The sequence below is a fragment of the Cyanistes caeruleus genome, chromosome 3 (genome assembly GCF_971803275.1).
Source record: "Cyanistes caeruleus chromosome 3, bCyaCae1.hap1.1, whole genome shotgun sequence".
NCBI lineage: Eukaryota > Metazoa > Chordata > Aves > Passeriformes > Paridae > Cyanistes > Cyanistes caeruleus.
The window spans coordinates 17,425,639-17,449,377 of NC_141703.1; the positions used below are offsets into that span (position 1 = coordinate 17,425,639).

General features: G+C 43.5%; 1 protein-coding gene across 1 annotated transcript; it reads left to right on the forward strand.

The window, feature by feature from the left end:
• The first annotated feature begins 8,097 nt into the window (after positions 1-8,097).
• Positions 8,098-23,458, forward strand: ASB9 (ankyrin repeat and SOCS box containing 9). The gene is made up of 8 exons (XM_023918406.2): positions 8,098-8,491; positions 13,053-13,132; positions 14,344-14,451; positions 15,240-15,390; positions 15,967-16,101; positions 17,418-17,609; positions 20,666-20,832; positions 21,958-23,458. The coding sequence occupies exons 1-7, from the start codon at positions 8,398-8,400 to the stop codon at positions 20,788-20,790; spliced, it is 885 nt and encodes a 294-aa protein (XP_023774174.1). The 5' UTR covers positions 8,098-8,397; the 3' UTR covers positions 20,791-20,832; positions 21,958-23,458.
• The last annotated feature ends 281 nt before the right edge of the window (positions 23,459-23,739 follow it).

The window sequence follows — 23,739 nt, forward strand, 5'->3', positions numbered from 1 at the left end:
TCACAATGTAAGTAAACTGAAATATTTTTAAGGACATTGGCCCAGAGGGTCAACCTTTGCATATTATTTCTATCTCATTATCCTACAGGGAGATGTTTGCTCTTAATTGTTTCAGAGGGTGAGTTCCTGCTGCCTGGAACCTTATGTGTATAAAAATACTTTGACTTCTACCAGTCAGCAGCACTGTGCCTTTCATTACTGAGTACCTGTTGAAGACCACTTATCCTCAAATATCCCAGAGTAGCTCCTAATTAATGAATGTTAATTTTAACTTGTTGCTTGTGCTTTCAGGGTCACTACAGATTTACAGCAAGATATATATATTAAACATGGCATCCTGAATAATTACAGTGACTGAGGAACACATTTTTTGGGTTGGGGATTTCCAAGACTTCAATGAAAACTTTCCTCTAAATCAATGCCAACAGGTAAAACTAACTCCAGCTTGTTTCCACAGACAGGTTCCTACAGGCTGTTGGTGTAGAGAGGGCAAGACATTTCCCCTTGAGCTGCCACTGCCTTTTTTCTCAAAGTGCTTTCCAGGTTTACCCCCAAAACACTCCTCTCCCCCTCACTGTGGGCTGCCACTGTTGCAGGCACCACAGCTGCTCTGCTGGGTGTCTGGCAGGATGGCACCTCATTTGATATTTATGAAAGTCTCTGAGCTGAAATGATTTACTGTGCAGAAAATGTCCCTGTCTGCTATTTACCCATTGTAAATGGCTGAGAAATACCTGGGCTTTTCATGCTTGCAGCAGCTTGGGAAAAAATATGGTTTTGCCACTTACCATTACATTACTCATTAGGTGTTTTTTGTTTTTTGGGGTTTTTTTTATATGTCTCAAGTATGTGACTAAAAAGGCTTATCCTTGATACATTTTAACAGATAATTCTCTTTGCTGGTACAAATCTCTACCAAACTTTGTCATCAGAAGAAATGGTAAGTTGAGTGAGGGACTTGTTTCAGCTCTTCAGATGTCTGCCCCAATGCTGTCACAAGAACAGGTGATGAGAAAATAATAACCACCTGGTCTAGTTGAAGAATTAATTAGAGAACTCTCGTTTTGTGTTCTGCATGTGCAGACGGCTCCCAGGTCTGTTCTGAAGAGGGCAGCTGTGTGGAGAACTGGCCCCTCCAAGCAGTCTGAGAGGATGTGTGGACTCTGAGAGTGCAGAAATGTGTGAGTCTGGCCCTCACTGCCTCCCTGCAGCCCAGCCAGGCAAGAGCTGCACCCTGCACCCACCAAAGGGCTGCTGGGCTCCTGGGGAGGCTCTGTCACTCCTGGTTTGTGACATGGAGGGAGCTGGAGTGGCCAGGTGAGGTGCAGCCCTGGGGGAGGTTACCTGCAGCCTGCTGTGCACCAGAGATGTCCCACAGCTCGTGGAAGGGGACGGTCAGGCAGCCCTGCTGAACATTTCCATCTCTGTGCCTCAGGTAAGCCCTGCACTCTGTACATCAGTTTCCAGAGGAGGTTCTCCTTCTCCAGCAACATCAGATATTCAGATGAGTGGCCAAGCTGGATACAGTACTAAGACAAAACTGGTATACTTGTCACTGCACTCAGCTCATAATCCTTTAGGAAGGGAAACTTAGTTTTACAACATCAGCATTGTGAATCAGCATCCGTTGGCTGTTTCAGATTTCCAGCCCCATGTAAAACAAAAGCCAAGCTGTGCTCAGGGACAGCAAAGGAAACCTACCAAGGCACACTTCTGCTGTAGCTGGCTGCTTACTGCAGCCTCAGCTTTGCATTTTCAACACAGAAAATGTGGGTAGCTCCTGATCCAAGCAGCCAATCTGCCCAACACCAGGCGAGTGGATTTCTTAGGACTGGAGATAATGTTTGGAACAGTTCGTATCCTATGGGTTCGACTATTCTACACACCCTCTTCTCCACTTGCACCAAATGCCATCTTCCAGGGGCAGGGCAGGGAGACGAGGATTTTGTTCAGGGGAGATGAGTAATTTCACCCACCTTAGTAATATGCTAACAATCCTTACCAAAGAAAAGAGGTGCACCTGCTATGCCTGGGATGCTGGAGGGAACAGACCCAGGTGCAGGGTCTGGGGACATTTTCTTTGGCTGCCATTATTTCTCGTGCAGGTTGAGCTGGCAGTGTTGCTTGCTGAAGCCCATTCTTAGATGCCAACAGAAGTTCCAGTTCTGGACAAGTGTTTGGGAGACCATGGGGTATCTTTTGTGTAAGTCCACAAACTGCATTCTGTAGAAGTGATAAGGTGTTGGCAGCTTTCCCCAAGGGGAGCTCCTGGGAGAACATGCTGTGAGAACAGCTGGAATGTGCTGGCTGTTCCCATCACATGCAGAAGTGTGAAAAGATGTGCCACACAAGGAAAATTTCTAGAGGGGAGCTCCAAGGTCTGGAAAGCAGCCTGTGAGTGTGGGTGGAAGAGCTTATTCAAATGTAATGTGCTCAAAAAGCAGTGAACATCTAACCCCAGTGAGACTGGGGAAGAGAAGCACCAGGGCAGAGGAGACTCTTCAGTAGATACCACCATCCCATGACCCTTTTTTCACCATTCCATCTGCCTTTCCAACTCCTTAGCTGTTACTGTTGTTGCCTCCTGGTACTCATAAGGAGTGGGAAGAGATAGAAACTAGGAAAAGGCATGGAAAGTTGTTTTGTTTGGAAAGACCCACCATGCATGGGACCTGCCATGTGAGGGCTGCTTAGCAGGGCCAACCCAGCTGGCCTCTGTGGCTCTGAGCTTGTCTGTGCTACATTTGGGTTTTCTCCACACTGGTCTAACCACTGGGATTAGTGGAAAACTCTATTTTTTTTTTTTTTTAATGCAAAGTTTCTGACAAAATTAATATCTTTGAGGAAGTAATTTTGCTTTCTTCAGAAATAGCTATTTTACACTGGAAAGTTTGGGAACCAAAAAGATTTTCCAGCAAACCAAAGAATTCCTACTGTTTTTCCAAATTAATAATGAACAGTTAGAAAAGGGGAAGAAAGAATTTGAAATCTGCTCTATGCCTGGATTTGGGTTTCACTTAAAAGTTGGTATTGGACAAGACTACCTTGCAGTTTGCCATATGCTGGAAGACTGTGCTAAAAAACCACCACAGCTCTGGAGGACTGGGTTGACACTTTTGCTGTTGTTACACCTACTGTCTGCTTGCTGGTGTGTACTTGTCACATGAGATGTTTCACCACACTATTCACCTGGCAGCCAGGATGTGTTTGAGGCCTTGTTCAGGTTTTGTTTGTTTTGAATTAGAGTCTCTCTTCCTAAATAAATCTGCCATCCTGCAGAAGGGAACAGTTTCTTGCAGAAGTCTGTCTGAACCCCAGCCAGGATGATGGGATGTTTGCAGAGGGAGGTTTCTGTGAGGGTGAGAGGAAGGAAAATTAAAACATTTCATGTCAGAAAAACTGTATAAGAAGGAAAGCCTCTAGAGGAGAGACTTGATTTGAGGAAAGGAAATTAGGGATACAAGAACCAGACAGTATTATTAATTTCTCCAAAGGAGAACTTCTGCACTTTGTGTCAGCTCAAGGATTTCACAGCAGATTTCCAAAGCAAACCCAGGTATCTCTGGAAATGACGCCAGTGCTTTAGTACTCCCGTGGGCAAGCTCTGGCAGATTTGACTGCTGTGATTTAAAACATGGCTGTCCCAGATGTTTGCCTTGCTTGCTGACTGGAAATTACTGCCTTAGAGGAGGATGTGGCATGTGCTAAGGTCTCAGGGCTTGAGTTTGCAGGCTGGAGAAGAAAACTGCTTTTACAGGTATTTGAGCTGACACCATGGACCATGTACTGAGACACTTGCGGCATCTGTTTGTGGCCAGCTCTGCTCTCCCTCCTACAGGATATTCTCTGCTGAGAGTTGGGAGCCAGGCAGGGAGTGACAGCTTGGATCAGTGCAGACAAACTTGTCTGAACTGTCCATCAAAACCCTGCTCTCTGAGACACAGACACTCCAAAGCTGGGGCTCTGTGCTTCAGGCATTGGGCAGTGCTGGCCTTTGTCAGGACAGAAGGTGTTTCACCCTGAGCTGCAGCACCCAGAGGCTGTGCAGGACAAGGCACATGACAGCTGAGACCCTTGGCTGTCAATTCAGCCATGTTTTAAAGTGGTTTTCAGCTGTTTACACATACTCACCTAATTCTGTGCTCATTATTTAGGGATCCCTGTTACAATTGGTGAACACTGACTCTAAAATTCCCATATGTGTTCCCCCAGAGTAGACATTTAAAGTAGGTGAGGAAAATCTTGGTTTGAAAATGCCTATATTTCTGCATTAGTGCCACAGAAAATGTAGGATTTCTCACCCAGATTCTGAAGTCAAATTAAACAAATCTCATGTTTTGTGTCCAATTTTCTGAACATTTTCTGTAATTCTGTGGTTTGCATCCTCAGAAACCAATGCTGAATTTTCATACCATGACAGATTTACCAGCAGTGCATTTTCACTTTTGTAGCAATATGCGTGTTATAATAAAGTTTTAATACAAGTTATCTGCACAGTTTAAAAAACTGATTAGCAAGTGGAAGAAAAAAAAGAACCAAGATAGTAGAACAGTCCACTGAATTACAAAAAAGTTAGATTTTTTAGGAAGAAAAAGAAAGATTCCTTTTATAAGACATGCTGTAAACAGAAGAAAAGTAATATTAAGTGTTATAGATTCCACTTTACTCTGCACTTCTATGGCTGCACTTGAATAAGGACTAAGTAATTTCTGTAGCTAGGCCTGTTTATGTAGAACTTGGGGGTGTATTTGCTATTTAAGTGGAGAATAGTATTTTAATACTTAAAAGGTCTGGTGTGTCTCTGTGCTGTGTAAGCTGTTTCTAATCTGTATTTGAAGTTCTGTGCTGTTTATTGTGAGATCCAGGTTGATGTTAAAACATGTTCCCTTTTTACTGGAGAATTTACTGCTTGCTTCCAAAAAAGATCAGCAACAAAGGAGATTAAATAAATCAAAGCCTTCTTGCATATTCCAGCTCTCAGCAAGGCTGAGAACAACCTATAGGAATCCCCTGTTTTTGGGATGTGTTTCTTGTGGAGTTTAATTTAGCTCGATGATGCCATTCACATCAAAATGATGCTTAAGAAGTGAGTGGCTGTAGATGGTAAAATAATATTATGGTGAACACCAGGCCAAAGCCACACACTGCCTTGGCAGGTATGTCTGAATTGCTAGCTAAAGCAAGACCTCAGCAGATAATTTATGCCCATAAAACTCAGGATCCCTGTGATTTCTAGCTACTCTCTGCTGTAATCTGGCTGCATATCAGCATAAGAGCATCTTAAATGTTGATTAAATGTAACTCAGAGGAGTACAGTTGTCATGACAGACTGGATTGGGTTGGAAAGGACCTTAAGGTTCACATAGTCCCAAGCCCTGCCATGTGCAGGGATGCCACTCTTTAGCTCAGGATTTTCAGAGTACTATCTAATATGGCCTTGAACACTTCCAGGGATGGGGCACTCACAGCCTCACAAGTCTTTGAATAAAGAATTTCTTCCTAACATCTGATATGAATCTGCTCTCTTTCAATCTAAACCCACTGACATTTGGTCTAGCACTATCTGCCCATATAAAAAGTCCCTTTCCCTCCTTTTTATAAGCACCTTAAAGTACTGGAAGACCACAGTAAGGCCTCCCCAAAGCCTCCTCTTCTCCAGGCTGACCAACTCCAGCTCTCTCAGCTTCTCTTCATGGGAGAGGTGCTTCAGCTCTCTGACCATCTTTGTGGTCCTTCTTTGGACCTGCTCTAACAAGTCAGTGTTTTTGTGGTGCTGAGGACCCCAGAGCTGGATGAAGCACTCCTGGGGGGTCTCATGAGGGTAAAGTAGGGTGGGAGAATCCCCTCCCTCAACCTGCTGGCTACGCTGCTTTTGATGCAGCCCAGGGTACCATGGGCCTTCTGGGCCACAAGTGCACACTTTTGGCTCATATCCAGCTTTTCATCCACAGGAACTCCCAAGTCCTTCTCTGCAGGGCTGCTCTCAGTGACTTCTTCTCACAGTCCTGTATTCAAGTCTGGTTTGCCCTGACCCGGGTGAAGCACCTTGCACTGGGACTTGTTGAACCTCATGAGGTTCCTGCAGGCCCAACCCTCAAGCTTGTCCAGGGCCCCAGCGATTGTATGCCCTCCTTAAGGAGTGTCACCTGTCAATTCATGTCATCTGCAAACTTCTTGAGGCACTCAATCTTGCTGGTCATTGCTGCATTTATCTTCTTGTTCATCAGAGAATATGACAACACAGCTCTGAGCTTGCACACTTGGATGCGTACATTGATTCCTTTCAGTGGTGGATTGTTGACATGGTTGCTAACACTAGATCTGCTAGAGATGTGATCATACACAAGATGTGGTAACCTAACCTCTAAACTCAAGCAACAATAAGGAAGAAAAATTGTTTATCCATTCCTTTTACATGTCAATCCTCAAAAACAATGCCTACTCCACTTTCTCTGTTTACACATTCTTCCCACAACAGTTTTAGTGTGGAAATGGCTAAGACACAAATGTAATTTCCAAGCAGATCAAAGTGTCAGCTTGCATCCAGCATGGGAGGCCATGCTGCACTCAGCAGGGAGAACCATGGAAAGGTCTGGCCTTGTCCTCACCTGTGTCCAGGCTGCTGTCACAGATTCCCTGCTGTCAAGGTTTGTGGATGATGTTCAGCTGCTGTTTGCATCTTTTAATACAAATTATTATTTTTAAAAATACAGACAAAGAAACTCTAAATATGATTCCATTTTGCAAACATTACTGAGAGAAATATTAAAATCAAGTTTCTTAGGCTCAGCTAAGTTAGGATCAGAATTAGACTAGTATTAACAACTTTGAATCCCCAAATAAACAAATACAAATTTTGCTCTAGTAGCCATACAGAAAAAAAAAAAATGGAAAACATTACATGGTTTAGAATTTGCATGGAAAAAAAAAAACCGGAAAACATTACATGGTTTAGAATTTGCCTCCTTGCACTTGCACACAAATGGGTGAATATTCAGCGACAGAAAAAGGATTTTGTGCTTGTAAATGGCACTAAATTGGGAAGCAAAACAGACAGAGCAGAGAAATGAGGCAGAGGTCCTCCTGAAACAAGGATGACTTTATTTTATTTTATTTTATTTTATTTTATTTTATTTTATTTTATTTTATTTTATTTTATTTTATTTTATTTTATTTTATTTTATTTTATTTTATTTTATTTTATTTTATTTTATTTTATTTTTTTATTTTATTTAATTTTATTTATTTATTTGTTTATTTATTTATTTATTCGTTTGTTTATTTATTTATTTATGATGTTTGATTTGTGATGGTTTGTTTAGGCTGAGAAATTGCTTACAAATAAAGGACGCAGCTTTGGCACAAAGTAGCTGGTGTGATTGTGACTTGGCGAACTCTGCTGAAGAGGGTGAAGGGACAAAAGCCCCGCTGCAGCCTCCTCTCTCCGCGCTCAGCGGGGATGCGGCTCGGGCTCCGCGGGATGAGGCTCGGGATGCAGTTCGGGATGCAGCTCGGGATGCAGCTCGGGATGCAGCTCGGGTGCAGCTCGGGATGCAGTTCGGGATGCAGCTCGGGATGCAGCTCGGGTGCAGCTCGGGTGCAGCTCGGGATGCAGTTCGGGCTCCGTGGGATGAGGCTCGGGATGCAGCTCGGGATGCAGTTCGGGATGCAGCTCGGGATGCAGCTCGGGATGCAGCTCGGGATGCAGCTCGGGATGCAGCTCGGGATGCAGTTCGGGATGCAGTTCGGGATGCAGTTCGGGATGCAGCTCGGGATGCAGCTCGGGATGCAGCTCGGGATGCAGTTCGGGTGCAGTTCGGGATGCAGCTCGGGTGCAGCTCGGGATGCAGTTCGGGATGCAGTTCGGGATGCAGCTCGGGTGCAGCTCGGGTGCAGCTCGGGATGCAGCTCGGGATGCAGTTCGGGATGCAGCCGAGGAGCTGCAAAGCCCTGCCCTGCTGCCCCTGGCTCTCTGCGGGTCCCCTGCAGCCAGAGTTTGCCCAACTAGTTGAACTGGCTCTTTCTGTCTGGTTTTTTTTTTTTTTTTTGGCAAACTAAGAATTTCCTTCCTGATAAAATGAACGGCGGGCGCCCCGATTGGGCGTCGCGTTGGAGAGGATGTGACATCAGGCACATCTCTGGCTGGGCTGGATGGCCGGCTGCCGAGCAGGGCAGCCCGGGGGCCGGTGTGTTAAATGCCAGCCCAGGTGCTGGAGCCTGTGCATAGGGAGCTGCCGGGCCCGTGTCCCGGGCTCTGCCTGCTCCGCCCGGCTCATGCGTGCACAGCCTGCTCCAGAGAGCGCTCCGGCCGCCGGGGGCTCCGCGGGGACCGTGGAATCTGAACTCTGGAAACCAGCCACAGAGTGAAAAAACAGCGCTTGGGCAGACAGAGCTGAGATGGATGATGAGAGAACAAATCAAAATGCCAGCAAATTGCAAGGAGCTGGAGGCCAGGCATGTGCAGCGTCTCCATCAAACCCGCTGATGAGGGGTGAGTGACGCTCCTGCCTGTGCCCAGGCTGCGCTGGCTCCCTGTGCCCTGATTCGGGACAGGTCCTCGGTCCGTCCCTCCGAACACCCCCATGCCTTGGTACTTCTCAGGGGATTTTGAAAAAAAGTTATTTCTGTTTGATACTGCATTTTTTTATCGTTTTTCTTTTGTGTCATAGAAAAGAGTGGTTGATTTTGTAGTACGTTTTGTGCAAGCAGAAATAAGTGCAGCACTTGGACCTCAGCATACTGAAAAATAAGTTGAAATGTGGCATGTTTGACTTAAATGAGTGCCAGCAGGAAGCTCAGCTCTGGCTCTTTTTCTCTTTTTCTTTTTCTTTTTCTTTTTCTTTTTCTTTTTCTTTTTCTTTTTCTTTTTCTTTTTCTTTTTCTTTTTCTTTTTCTTTTTCTTTTTCTTTTTCTTTTTCTTTCTTCTTCTTTCTTTTCATTCCCTTCCTCCTTACTTTCCTTCTTTCTTTTATCCTTTCTTTTGACTATTTTAACTTTTGCTTTTCTTTTTTGTCTTCTCTTTCTTCTTTTTTTTCTTTTTCCTTTATCTTTTATCCTTTCCCCTGCACTTTAAGATGAACAGACCTAAGTGTTGTTTGAGCCTACTGGGTTCTTCTGCAATGGCATTGTTGTGACCAATGCTGTTGTGGGCACATAATAGTGAGCAGTTACTCAGACAAATAGCCTCACTCTGTTCATTGCTTTGTGTCTGGCCCAGAGCCATTGAAAACATGACATGGTAAAAAAAGACAAGTAATTTAACTTCATATCCTTAGCTGGACGTGTTCCATGTAGCTCTGTTTCTGTGAAGTTGCTCCTTCATCAAATGGCGAGTGCAGAGAGAATGAGGTAAATTCAGAAAATGTGACTTTATGCTGTTCTTGCGCCTTTCCTGGGCTGTTCAGGATGTTTCCATTAATACCAAATTGAAAATTAAGACCATAAAACCAAAATGCAAGGCTGACCAGTCTATCTGCAGTGTAGTCTGCCTGTCCTCGTGTGTGTCACGTATGTACAGCCTGAGGCTGGGGTGAGAGGGAAGGCAGAGATGTTATTAACAGTGTGAACCAGTCCACACTGGAGATGAGCTCCAGCAAAATAGAGGGTGGAAGGAGGGAATCCCACATGGCACAGTGCTGGGCACAGATCATTTGGTCCTTTGAAAATCAAAGTTCAGTCCATTCCTTTTGTGTCTGCCTGTTCCTTAGTAGAGTCACTAAGCTCTTCTGGCAATTTCCAGCGGCAATGTATTTGGCTCAGGCTGTGTATATCACAAACTTTAAGGGGCAGCCTTTGACTATGAAAAATACCATTTGTAATCTGTTCTATATAATGCCTTGGGATTTTTTATCTGCAAATATGAATGCAAGGGCATACCTTCACTGGAAGGACTTCAGAGCCCCTTTCAAGCTGCACTGTGCATGAGAAGCACAGAAGGAAACCAGCCTGGGGACAGGCACAGAGGATGCAATGCCCTCACATGGTCAGAGGTTGGAAAAAGTTGCTTCAGCCATCACCACAAAAACCAGTGCTGTAGAAAGGTCCTGTAAGAGCTCTGTTGTGCAAGGGAGCAGTCAAAATTTGCATGTGTGGATGGTTGTTGCTATAAGGCTCCCTCTGCTACACCACCCTGCCAGTGTCACGTGCCTGAGTGATGGCAGTGCATTCAAATATGACCAGAGGTTTAATGGAACCTCTGGGCTGGCTGGAGTCTTCTGCACTGCAAGGGGAGCTAAGTGACCCAAAGCCACTGAAAGCCAGTGGGGTTTGGATGTCTAGATGCTGAGCTGCTGGGGTCTGACTCCACCTCCCTGTGGACTAAGGTGTGGGTGAATTTCAAATTTGGACAAATTATCTTGTTTCTTTGTTAAAGAGCAGTTGTACATATTTTTGACAATCAGGAATCCTTGTTGCAGTGGTGGTACATACAATGAACACAGCTGTGTCCCCCACATACGCCAGCCTTGCTACTTCACGTGCAGCTCTGGTGGGCAGAGTGTTTTGAGTACTTTCATGAATGTCACTAGTTCAGGAATTTGAAAGCCTGTGGTCAGCTGGAACTCACATTTTCTTAGGCCTTAATCAAATACAATACAGATCTTTCATATTCTGACAGTGTGCCTCCTGGCAGTGAGGGCAATGCGACATGGAAACCCACTGCAGCATTTCTCCTCTTCCAGGCAAGAAACACGAGTTCCAGCCTGGAGCAGGCAGAAAATAGAGATATTGTTATTTGCCAGAAGGTGATGCCCTGGGTCAAGAAACTTGGGAAATTTGCCATCCCTTCCAGGAAGCTTGTCTCCCTGACATTGCTTCAGGTTAGAGGTGTTTGCTGCAGATGGAGATAGGGCAGGAAAGACATCAGCCTGGGGCTGTGCAGTTCATGGCAGCAGATCTGGAGTTATGCCATCACAATTAGTCATCAGTCAGGCCTTGAATACCGCTCTTCCAAAAGTATCCAAAGCTGGTGTGATGGACTCCACAGGGCTCCACAGGACTCCAGTTCCACCTGGGATAAAACTCTCAGTTTCTCTGTTACAGAACTCGCAGATAAATCATGTCTTAGCACATATCTCTATTATTTTTCACTGACATTTATTTTTGATGCTTATATGGTCAATCTTTTTACTCATTTTTAAGACTTGTAAAATTGCAAGCTAATGGCCAGTCCACAGATGGCTGGTCTGGCTTTTTGTAGAATTTCAGTAGAAACCTGTCTTTTCTCAAGCAAGGACTGAATGGATAAAATCTGCACATGGATACGTCCTTCTTAGTAACCAGAATTCTGACATGATGATATTACAAGTTGGTACAATGCACAGGTACAGGCACAAATGGCTGCCAGTATTTGTGTGGCCAAAAAAATGTTCAAGTTGCAGCTCAAAAAACTTGTACTTCCATCAAGATTTTCAGAATTTCTGTAAACACATTTCCCTTAAAACTCAGGCAATTTAGGCAATGGCATTAGTTTTCAAATGAGGAGAAGCTTTTTGCATACCCTGGAAACACAACTGACTGTAATACAGGCAGGATCAGCAAGAACAACAGCATAGTCAGATAAGCATCAATTTGACACACATCACAGGGTAAAGCTGTTTTAATTCAGTTCAGTTAATAATTCTGTGCTTTAATAATTGTAGCCTAGTTTTTCTATCCATATAAACCAGAACCACAGCTTCCAGAACTGGCTGTCCATTTGCTAAAGTGAAAGGATCTTTGGGAGCCTAATGAAAGTGTGTAACTGTTGTGGGATGCAGCCCATGGAACATAGGAGGAGGCAGGCAGAGCTCAAATAATGCCAATAACAAAGAATACAAATTCCTTTAAAAGCTAGTTCATAGACTCATAGCCAGGTTTAGGTTGGAATGGACTTTTAAGGGTTGTCTAGTCCAACACCCCTGCAATGAGCAGGAACATTTCCACCAGACTGGGTTGCTCAGAGCCCCATCCAACTTGACCTAGAATCTTCCCAGGCATGGGACATCTACCACCTCTCTTGGCAGCCTGCTACATTATTTCACTACCTCATTTTAATGTCTGGTCTAAATATACCTTCTTTTCATTTAAAACCTTTATGATCATCAGTTTATGTGTAAACATTGTTTTAAAGAATTATAGTGGCTTATTAGGGTTTTTTGCTGAAGGCAGACTCCCCGCTATTAAGGATTCCATTCCATACATGTACTCTATTATAATTCCTGAGAACTTCAGTAACTCAGCGACTTGGTCACTGGAGTTTTCTCTGTAGTTAGTGGTAGGAGAGTGGGACATCTCCAGAGAGCAGCAAAATGTCTTTTCACAGGAAGTTGTGGGAAGTGCCCTCTGTCAAGGCTTCCCTTCCTTCCCAGGGGGAACCTGGGACATTGACATAGAGCAGACACTGGGTTTTGAATGCTGGAACATACATATCCCAGAAGGATTATTGCTGTCAGTTGGCTCTGAGCCACAAAATCTTTAATACAGAAGATCTCCCTCTATTAATATTTGCACGGTATATACGTGCTGTACCTCACTTTGTGGTTTCAACAATGCAGAGAGCACAGCTATTACTTAAAATGCACCTCTCACACCAGACACTGAAAACTGAAAGATGGAATCAACAAGCAGCACAATTTGCCTCCTTGTACTTTGGTCCCTTCTCCTGCCAAGTGTTGTTGATTCTAGTCCAGCTCAGGGCAGGGGTAAATGACTGATCAGCCAAAGCCTCTTCAAAACATATTCCTTTTGAGTTAATTGGTAAAATGTCGTAAGTTTATGAAAAAAAAGGCCTTGGAAATAATTCAGTGAGAGGGACAAGCCCAGCCAGAGCCAGGTGATGTTCTGCAAATCCCTCTCCTGTCTTCTAAAGGGGAATGCAGCTGTGCAGTGCAAACATAGGATGAGTTAAAAATGCACCCAGAGAGAAGATATCCTCTTGTCTGTATCCCTCACAGCATCTGCTCCAAAGAAATCTTGGCAGCTCAAATAAAGTAGAAGGGAGGTCACACAGTTGGGATAAAATATGCTATTGAAATAGAATTTTTAGCCTTTTTCCTGTCTTTGTTTTCATACAGACTTTGTTTCAGACTGGTCTCCTTTACATGAGGCCTCTATCCATGGGCGTCTGCTTTCTCTGAAGAAGCTCATTGAACAGGTACCTCTCCACTGATTTCTTTTCAGGGTTTGTTCAGTGGATGAATGCAGTTTGTGCTTTGCTGTGAAACTTCCAGGGTGAGAAAGTCGTGTTAACCAGGCTGCAGTGAAATCTGCATGCAACAGGCTTTTTTTTTTCCCTACAATCAGTTCCTTGCCCAGCACAAACTTCGTGCACTAACTTGATGATGTACTGAACTGTCCTGGGCGATGAGTTAACTTCGGCAGAGGTAATGAGACCCTGATCACTGGGATCTCTGGATGGCTGAGGGCAGCTCCTCTGCAGCTCCCGTGTGTGCCTGTGAGCAGTTTTGGGTGCCCCAGCTGAGGGTCAGCTCTGGATCCAGTCAGAGGTCTGGTTGAGGCTTCAATTCAGTCACCCAGACGTTCGTTTCTGAAGTGCCTGAGTGTATCCCAAGGCCCTGGTCCCACTCCAGAAGGTCAGGGATAGGTAGAAGTGATTTGTGAACCTTACCACTTTGTTTCTTCAAATCCCTGGGTTTAACCTGTGAAGGAGTTGATGGAAAGGGAAGGGGCATTGGAGACTCTTCCAGCTTAGTCTTCTGGAGCACCAAGACTGCTAGAAACAAAAGATCTTGTAGAATCCAAACAATGTTTCTGATGCATTTCTTTCCTTCAGTGGTTGCCTCCAGGCAAAGAGCAGAAAATACTTCAAGAGCATTTCAGGGTTCAACCCAGTCAAATAACCACAGACTCAGTGGGGAGAAGGTCAGAAGGCTTGAGCAGTGATAGAGAAAAGCAGCAGTCCTGGCCCTGCCAAGAGCTCTAGTAGCAACTTTTCATAATTTTCTTTTATTTCAGATTTTTCTATCTGCAGTGTAGTAGAAACCAAATCACGCTGAGTTCCTAACAGGATGTATTTTCCCACTGGACACTCCACTAAGCTTTCTGTGCTGGTTTTCAGTGTGCACAAGGCATGACCTCAGGTACTCTGTGCCAGTATCCACTTCATCCAAAACATCACAGCCTCTTCATCCTCTTCATCCTTACTTTTTGAGGTGAATAGCTTCAGGCAGTTGAGGAAGGTCTAGTTACATAAAGCTTTTAAAGAAGGGTTTTTTTGTTGTTGTTTTGGTGTGGGTTTTTTTTTGTTGGTTTTTTTTTTGGTTGGTTGTTTTTTTTTTTCATTGCTGGTTTTTGTATGGGGGTTTTAGTAGCCGTTTGTAATGATATTTTCCATTGTCTTATCAGGGGAGTGATGTCAATCTTGTCACAGCAGACCAGGTGTCTCCCCTCCATGAAGCCTGCCTAGGGGGTCATGCTGCCTGTGCCAGTGTCCTGTTAAAACATGGTGCTCGGGTGAGTGCGTGATGGACACACCACTGTCTCTAGTTTCAGTGTGTTGTATTACCACACTTTAATGGTACATGATGGCAGAGTATCTCTGTGATTTATATTCTGTACTTAACTCTGCTTAAGGTACTTACGAGATGCAGGTCCTAAAAAAGTGATCCAAAAAAGCAGATATAAGAAGCAGCTATTATTGTACTTTAGATGAGGATGAAAGGTTCTCATCTTTCACAGGAACAAGGGGAAGTTCATCTTGCAAAGTGTTTATTATCCTGCAGAAGTTAAGGGTGTTTTTTATGCACACATTAATCTGGTTGGTATCAATATTCAGAGTCTTAAATAGAGGCACAGGAATGTTGGGATCAACTGACAATAAAATGGGAAAGAAATGGAAACAAGTTGCAAATAAAATGGTGAAATGGTGTCTCATGGCCACTACTTTCAAGCTAATGTCAAAATTATAATGAATAAGAAAATTGATTCATATGTACATTACCTTACCAGTAAAAAACCCTTTCTGATTAAAATTAAAAAAAAAAAAAAAGGAAGGGCTGCACACATTCAGCCAAAAATAGACTGTTTCAGGAGAGGGCTATGGGTTGGTGTGTTTCAGCTAAGACAACTGAGAAATGGTCAGACTTTTAGCTTGGTAGCTCCTGAGAGACCCTGGAGTGGCCGTGATCATTTATAAAAATTATCAAAAACCCTATATTCTGCTGAGAAACTGGTTAGTTGTCATCAATTCTGAAACACTGAGAAGATAAAAACACTTGCCGGATTGTGTTATTTTCCCCCAGGTGAATGGAGTCACTCTTGACTGGCACACACCATTGTTTAACACGTGTGTCAGTGGCAGTGTGGCTTGCTTGAATTTACTGCTGGAGCATGGAGCCAGCCTGCAGCCTCCCTGTGACCTGGCATCCCCCATCCACGAGGCTGCTAAGAGAGGTAACCCCACAGGCATCAGCCCTCCCTTCCATGCTACTAGCAGTGTGCTGCAGTGGAGGAGAGAGATAAAGAAGATAATTTTCTTGCTTTGGGTCATGTAAAATGCCTTGCTAATTGGTCTCATCATGAGGGGTGCAGTTCTTCCCACCCCTGTTTCTCATCAAGGGCAGGTCAGCTCAGCTGTCAGATCCTCTGAGTTCACATGGTGACACCTGGAAGGGAATGCATTGTTCAAGTCAGCTGCCTGCAGTGTGGACATTTGAGGGAGACATCTGGCTATCTTCAAAAGGAATGGAGAGAAACATGGAGTGATTCATCTCATCTTCAGTAGACATCTGAAATGAGTCAGATAAAATGTGAGGGCTTTAGCCTGTGAGGCTTTAGCCTGTTTTGCTAAACGTGGCTTTTCAGCTTCTGTTTTGCTGACTGGTTCCATTGGAGTGAATGAAAGTATTACACTACCACCTCTTGACAAAACTTTGAATCTTTGCCAAACTACAGTGCTGCAACAGGGAATTTGCTGAAAAAAAAAAGGCCTGATCTCTGTGAGTTGACTCTTTCTTTATCCCTTTTAAGGTCATGTGCAGTGTGTCGAGCTCCTTGCATCCCGTGGGGTAAATATAGATCACAACATCAAGCACCTGGGTACTCCTCTTTATGTAGCGTGTGAGAACCAGCAACTGAACTGTGCCAGGAAGCTGCTTGAGTCAGGTAAAAACAAAAATAAAGAATGGTGTACTTCCATTTCCTGCAACATCTATCTTTGGATTATCTTTGTGTTTTGGGACCAGGTGATGTGCCACTCCTAATAGCAGCCCTGGTTAAATGTGGTAGATCAGGCTCTTCTTAACCCAGGAGTTCAGCTTGGTAGCTCCCAACAAAATGATGGGAGATCCTGGATTTCACATGGCTGATTGTGCCTGGAACAATCTTTCCTTTCCAGTGTCTATGCATGTGATGCTGCAGTTATTTGAAGTGTATAGGAAGAAATTTAATTTTTTAATTTTTTTTGCTCCTCTTTACCCAAAAGAACTGACTCAGCCACTTTTACATCATATTTCTCCAAGCGTATTTTAATTTCCAGTGAGTTCATAAAAGGTTTGAGACATTAACAACACAGAAGAAGGTTCAGCACTGTATCTTTCACATCACACAAACCTAGCTGTAAGTCTGTACGCTTGGATAATTACACAAAACCATTTTTTGTTATCTACAGTAGTACAGGTCTTCTAGCTAAAGGGGTTATATAACCTAAAGTGGCCACAGAGCTGGTACAAAAGTGATGCACCAACAAAGCTACTTTGGAAAAAACAAGCAAAAATCATATATAACACCTTTTAGGTAGGTCACTGTTTAGTATAATGACCTTTTTTGGGAAGAGGCCAAATACAAATTAATCTAAATATTAAATGGTTGAGAACTATTTTCTTTTTTCTACTATTTTTTTTCTGCTGCTTCCTTTATATGGGAATGTGTACTATAAAAACCTTCCAGTTTTGAATTAGTTCTGCAGCTCACCTTTCTTAGGGTGCTTTAGGAGGCATTAATCCAGGGTAATGAATGGGGGAACTGTCATCAGGGGTGCTTATTCTCTCTTCTACCAAGAACCTCTAGAGCTTTTCTATCCTCACATTTTTTTCCCTAACATATACTTTGGCATTTGGAAATCCCACTAGCTTAAGCCTCCAGTCCAGAGGAGTTGAAATCCTGTGTTTATATTAAGGGATGGGAAGCAGAGGTGGGCCATAGGCATTTGTCTTGCTTCAGGATGTCCATGGGCTGGGCTGGGGGTGAGGGACTTCCTCATGCACCATTCCTCCGGGATCGTTTTCTTACTCAGCCCCACTGCTCAGCCAGCGAGAGTTGTGCTTGTGCAAACTGTAGCACCAAGCCCAGCGTAAGGGAGTCCACCCCTGCCTGCATTTGTGTGTTATTCAGACAAATAGCAGCTAGTGCAGTGAATGAAAATGGGCTACTGTTTAATCATTTCTCTTTGTCATTGTTCTTTGCCCTCTCTTACTGTTCAGGAGCAAATGCGAACAGCGGCAAGGGCCTGGACTCCCCTCTGCACACGGCTGCCAGGAATTGCAGTGTGGAGCTGGTGAAGCTGCTGATTGACTTTGGAGCAGATGTTTGGGTGAAGAACGCTGAAAACAAGAGGCCAGTGGAGCTGGTCCCACCTGGCTGCCCTGTGGGCCAGCTGTTCCTGCAGAGAGAAGGTGCCCCTTAGAACTTGTGTTAGGGAAAGCCCACACAGATGATTGCAGAAGGCTATGCTATTCCAGGCTGAAAGCACTAGAAAACTGGGAATAACTGAGCTTGCCTTCATTTGCTGACTTAGGGACATTGTTCAAGTGCCAGAATATAGTGGTGCACTAGCAGAGATAATGTAAAAAAAATAACCTTTCCTGAACCTCCAGATTTTGAATCTACTGCATCAGGAGGCAATCATACAGAGGTTGCCATATAATACAAAATAGAGTTGAGGGTGAATAAACAAGCAAAAGACTCCTTAGAAATAAATGGTAGCTTTTTTCATTACCTAAAACTTTGAATTTAGCGAGAATCTCTCGATTCCCTTGTGTCAGGTGAAGTGTGCTGACAAATGCAGGCAGCAAATCACCTCTGATGGGAATTGAGGCTGGGTAGTGAGGTTTGGGATCTCTGGCTATACAGTAGATGGTCAGGTTTGTACATCTCAGTGCAAATGCATAAATGGAGATTTGCAACCCCAAAAATTTTAATGTATGTAATAGTAAAAAAAAGTACATTGAAGAATTTGTTTTCTTTTTCATTGCCCTTTTATTCTTGGCTCAAACTTTACATGGATTCAAAAGTATCTTTAAAATGAAAGATTGCCTGATTTTTTTTTTTGGACATTAAGGAAAATTGCACAGGAATGATATATGGAATTATATATTTATATTAATTTATACACTAGGCTTTCTCTAAAGACCAACTTTATGTTCTGAATAATAACAGCAGTATCAAACCATAAACTTAAATTTTAGGAAGAGTCCATTTTGTACTTGTGAATTAAATAGTTCCAGGTAAATTTATTTTATTTTATTGATTATGAAATCTTTAATGAAGTATGGAGAGAAATGTTACTTATTATTATTGAGAGAAATTTAGAATAAGATTTCTAGTGTCTACTCATTTTTGTACTTGTCTTCTTCCTAAGGTTTTCTCATTCAGTCAGCAAGCTATATACATTACTAAATAATCTGGATTTTCAGTGTTTTAAACAAATTGGTGATGGTAGGGTTCATACCAGTTACATGTTGATGAGATTGTTGCCATTGAAATATTCACACTCAGATAAAATTGGAATGACAAAATGATGAATCAGGCCCTGCTTAAAATAATAATAAGAAAGTGGCATGGAAACACCACACCTGTGCTGTGCATGTTACGCCTGAGCAGCAGATATTTGGTTTCCCAGCCTAATCTATGGCACACAGAGCAATGATCTGCTTGTTTTCCAGTCCCTGCTGCATTTGATTCCTGACTGCCATGGCACTGCATGTGTCCTGTTTATTTGAGAAAGAAAAACCTTTCAGGAGCTGGCCTAGAAACACTGCTCAGGCTAAGCTGACAGCATGGGCAGCGAGGAACTTTTCTAAGTGAAATTCAGCAATCAAAATCAGAAACAATAAATGCCTGAAGGGAATTTTCCTGTGGAATAGTGTTTTTTCTGATGTTCTCCAACGTGTCCTTCTCTGCATGGGGTCGTGCCTGTGGACAGCAGATGTCTGTCTTCTTTGGCTGGCTGAACAATTGCAGTCTAGGAGAGTGGTGCAAAAGCTGCTCCCATGGCAGACCCCAGCTGCTGGAGCCCTGCAGCCCATGGCCAGACAGGCTGCAGGGAGCGTGTTTGGCCACCAGAGATGAGTTGGTGAGCGTGCTGACCCAGTCAGCCTCCCAGGACCAGCCCAGAGCAGGTGTAGTGCATGTGGTGGTTCCCTTCCTAGTAGTTCACTGTGCTGCTGGACCATCCCAATCCCTGGTTACATCTCAGGGACAGTCCTGTGTGTGGGTGGGAGAATTAGTGAATGCTCCAAAAATGCCCTGTATTTTTAAAGAGTGTGCTTGTGTTTGCAAAATATTTTCCAGTGTAGTGTCACTGCTTGTGTTTTGATAAGTCTTTATGTTTTGGGTTTGGTTGTTTTTCTTTTATTGGAAGCCTTTGTTTTTTCAATGAGATGTTTTCAGGCACAGCATTTATCTTTGGGGTCAGAGTCAAGCACAAGTGCAGTGTGATACTGCAATAGTTTAACTAGCTTGCCTTGTTTTCTACCCAAGAGCAGGGTAACAACTCGTGTGCTGGCTCCTAGCAGAAGGGTGTAGCCCTTTGCATGGCCCTTGTGATAGCACAGCAGCTTTCAGCCTTGCAGAGCTGCTGGAAGTGTGGTGTCCTGCACGAGGGAAGTCTCAAAAGCTGATCAAAGCTGCCACCTCACCACATTATTGTTGTGGCACTCCTTCCTTCCTTCCCCCTGCTCTGCAGGAGGGAGGGCACCTGACCTGTCCCTTCTGAGCTCACTCACCTCCCTCTTGCTTTCTGCAGTGCCCTTCTCATGTCCTCCCCACCCCCTGCATCCAGCCCCCTCGTTGGTGCCCATCTCCTTACCTGCCCTCCCACAGCCCCTGCCACCCTGCACACCCCTGTGCAAACGATGCTCTGGAGTGTTGAACGCTGACAGGTGCCACAGGTAAAACTTGATACGGGATCTTCCTCTTCCTGGAAAGGATAAGTGACCCAAACAAGTGTATAATGCTAATATACCTTGATTTTTTCAGTAAAGTGACAAAGAATCTTCAACAGGCCTTCCATCTATCAATGTGGTTAACCTGGAAGGTTTAAATAAAGAACTATATAGTGTTTCTTTTGCTTTGTGTTCGTCAGTGTCATGAAATATGCCTCCAGAAAGCAGTGGACTGAAAACTTCGATCTCACTGGAGGAGTGAGAGGAGGGAAGGGCTTTTAAAGCACCTTTTAAAGTATCAATCATCTCTTCTCAGACAGAGCAAACATCTGTACAGCTTAAAAGGCAAAGGCTGATGCTGCTGATGCCAGCTGAGTAATGACAGAGTGACTAGGCATGGTGGGCAGCTGTCCTTTGGGGGGTGCAGGTCTGACTTTTCGCTGCTGTGTGTGAAAACCTGATGAGAGGTTGGTTACAGGAGGTGGGCTGCACAGTTGCTGTTTCAGGTTTATAATCTTGTCATTATAAAGCCATGTGTGTAACCTCTTCCCTGGATCTTTCTCCAGGGCCACTGTCCTTGATGCAGCTGTGCCGCCTGTGCATCAGGAGGTGCTTTGGATACAAGCAGCATCAAAAAATAACTGGACTTCTCCTCCCAGATGAGCTGAAGCATTTCCTTCTCCACATTTGAGCCTTTTCATGTTCAAAATGGTGCCTTTAATAACACAGCAAGGTTTGTTGACTTTTTTCATCACTAGTGTCACCAGTGTTTGCAGTGATAGTTTATGGCAGTTTTTGGTCACCAATAAAGCCTGGGACTGACCAGCTTTCTCAGTCTTCATTGCCATCACCCCCACCAAATCCTTTTGGAAGGAAACAATCCTGTGTGATTGCATGGTAAAGCTTGGAAATGTGGTGTGAGAGCCCCCTTGAAAGCACAGAAGATTACCGTAACATTTTAAAATAGATCTCTTAATTCTCTGGCACAGTTCCAGAGGTCTTGTGGTTGACAACCCCTTACAAAGAAAACACATATCCCAGCCCAGCAGTAACAGCATTTCATGTAAACATCAGGCACATCAGGAGAGCTACAGAGAGCTTTATCTAAGCAGTGCTCATGTGCTTGTCATCTGTGAGGGCTGTGCCCACAGCACCACGAGAAAGGGGAGGGAACCCAACTGAACCCACTTGCCAAGCAAGGAAGGCCCTCAGGCAGAAGTATTTTATTTTCTAAGAGTATCACAGAGTGGACAGATAAGCACCAATAAGCATTTCTGCCATGACAGCAAATAGGTCACTGCTGATGGCAGCTCCCTACTGTGCAATAATAGCAGGGCAAAAGTTTTTAATCATCCATTAAGGCAATTACTCCTGATACTTTGAGACATAGAAGAGCTACACTTCAGAACTACCCATTTTATCCTTCTAGCATGTTATTTTTTCAAAGACATGGGCTAAGAGGCTATCAGGAGCGGGCATTGAGGCATTTCCTGCCCTGAAAATTAGGTGGTATTTCCAAAGCATTTTTCAGCATGCATCAGAAAAACAACAGCTTCTATACCCCTTCTTCACCCAAGAAAATATTAAGAGTGAGATACTGTTTTTTTCTGGGACGGTTGCTACCTCATTCATAGCATTTTCCATGGGAGTGGTAATAATAATGCCTCTAATGTGTAGTCATAAAACAAACAGTGAAATCAAAGTGCATTCCAAATTTTAAAAAAGAGTGGACAATTACTGCCCCTGCTCAGTTGCTAAGCAGTTGGCTCAGTGCATGACGTATGTGGTTCTTATTCCAGTGAGGTCACAAATATTTCCAGCTGAATGTTAACACTGGGTATTTTTCTTTCCCTTTCAGAAATGGGTCGTGTTGACACCAAAGTGCAGTTCTGACCACTCTGCTCACTTGGCTGCTCCCCCAGGGGTATCAGCTGCCTGATTCTTGCAGGAGCAAGGATACTGAGACTCCAGCTCTTCATCCCATTGCCCTGTTTCCTTTTGAGTTCTAAACCAAAGTGCATCTGTATCACCTGCAGCAAGCCCAGCTCCCTGAGGGGCTTCCATGTCACCCTGAGCTGAAGAGGCAGCACACACTTGGGTGCTCCTGGAGATCCTTTTCCACTTTGCTGTGGAGACTCTGTAAGAGTGGGCTGGGAGTGCAAAAGCTGATGACATTGCTAACACCAGCAATGAGAGATACAGAGTCCTCATCTCAGAAGTGGAGAGACTGCCAGCCTTCAAATGTATGAAAGCTGATTTTGGTGTTCACCAGTGTGCCAGTGGGAGCAGAGCCAGCCTGCCTTGTGCAAGTGGAGGGTTACAGAGGAGAGATAAAATGCTGGTATTTGATGTAAATCACAATTCAAGTCCTTGTCTGCACAACATGACTGCTGGCTATAGGTATCAAGTGTGATGATTTGATTCCTTTGTGCTGACCAAACACAGCACAGTTCTGTTGGGTTTTTGGGACACCAAATTGTACCCTAATGGGACAAAACACTTACCTGACTCAGTTCATCACACATCTTTGAGTCTTGTAAAAATTAACTGGCTGGTTCAAGATGGCCTTCTATATCGTTGCCCTCATGCCCAGGAGGAAAAGGAGGTACCTGTCTTCACAGAGGTTGAATAAAAGCATGTATCTGGGATAGGAAAGGTATATTCTTCTAAAATCAGTGTCTTAGTTAAGCTGAATCTGCATTGAACAGGCAAGGAATGGACAACGAACCTGGTGCTTTTGGACATTAATGTGTGAAGAATCCCTGCTTTGGTGACACAGTGGAAAGCTGGAGATCAATCTCATTATATTCTAGATGATGGAACATTTTTGTACATACTATTTTTTCTTTTGCTTGTAGGCATCTTATTTTGTAACTTCAGCCAGTGTGTTTATAGGAGTATTGATAATACCTGGAGAAAATTGCTCTGAGAACCAGGTGAGCGTGTTACTTCTAGTTTGCTTTCCTTATGAAAATTTTATGGTATGACTCTGTTTACTTGAATTTCTTTGCCCAGATGTAATTAGGATGAATTCTTTATGCTCAGCTTGTATCATCTCAGTGTGTTTACTTATTTATTTTCAAAAAAATTGTGTTCAACACTGGTGAATTACAGCTTTATGCATCAACACTTACCCAGTTATAAACTGTAGAAGTACAAGATGCAAACTGAATAAGTTCATTATAAGTGAGGTTTGGATTTTTTCCTATATTTGAAACCATTCAAACTGTAATGCAGGACTTAAATGATTGTCAGAAATATATTTTATCAGATTCTTTCCTATTTTTATGTTAACAGTTTAATGGCAGTTAAGCCACAATTTTGTAGACTATTTTCTCAGAAATAAATAGTTCATGCTCTTTTGCTTGTTAGTTTGTTTTCATTCAGTTTTGAAATGATAGCCCTAATTTTGTGGATTGACTGCTACTATGGGGTTTTGAATTCTAATTTCTTGTAATCCCACCTGCAGGCAGGTAGTGAACAGAATATTTCCTTCAAATAAAACTATAGTAAAGATGAGACTAAAATGCAAATACTGTGCAAATCTTGCCTTTTGTTGATGCTTTAATGTAGAGCTGGACTCCTGAAATTCTTTCTTTTCTCACTTGAGGGTTAGTGAAAAGGAGATAGGGATTCCAGA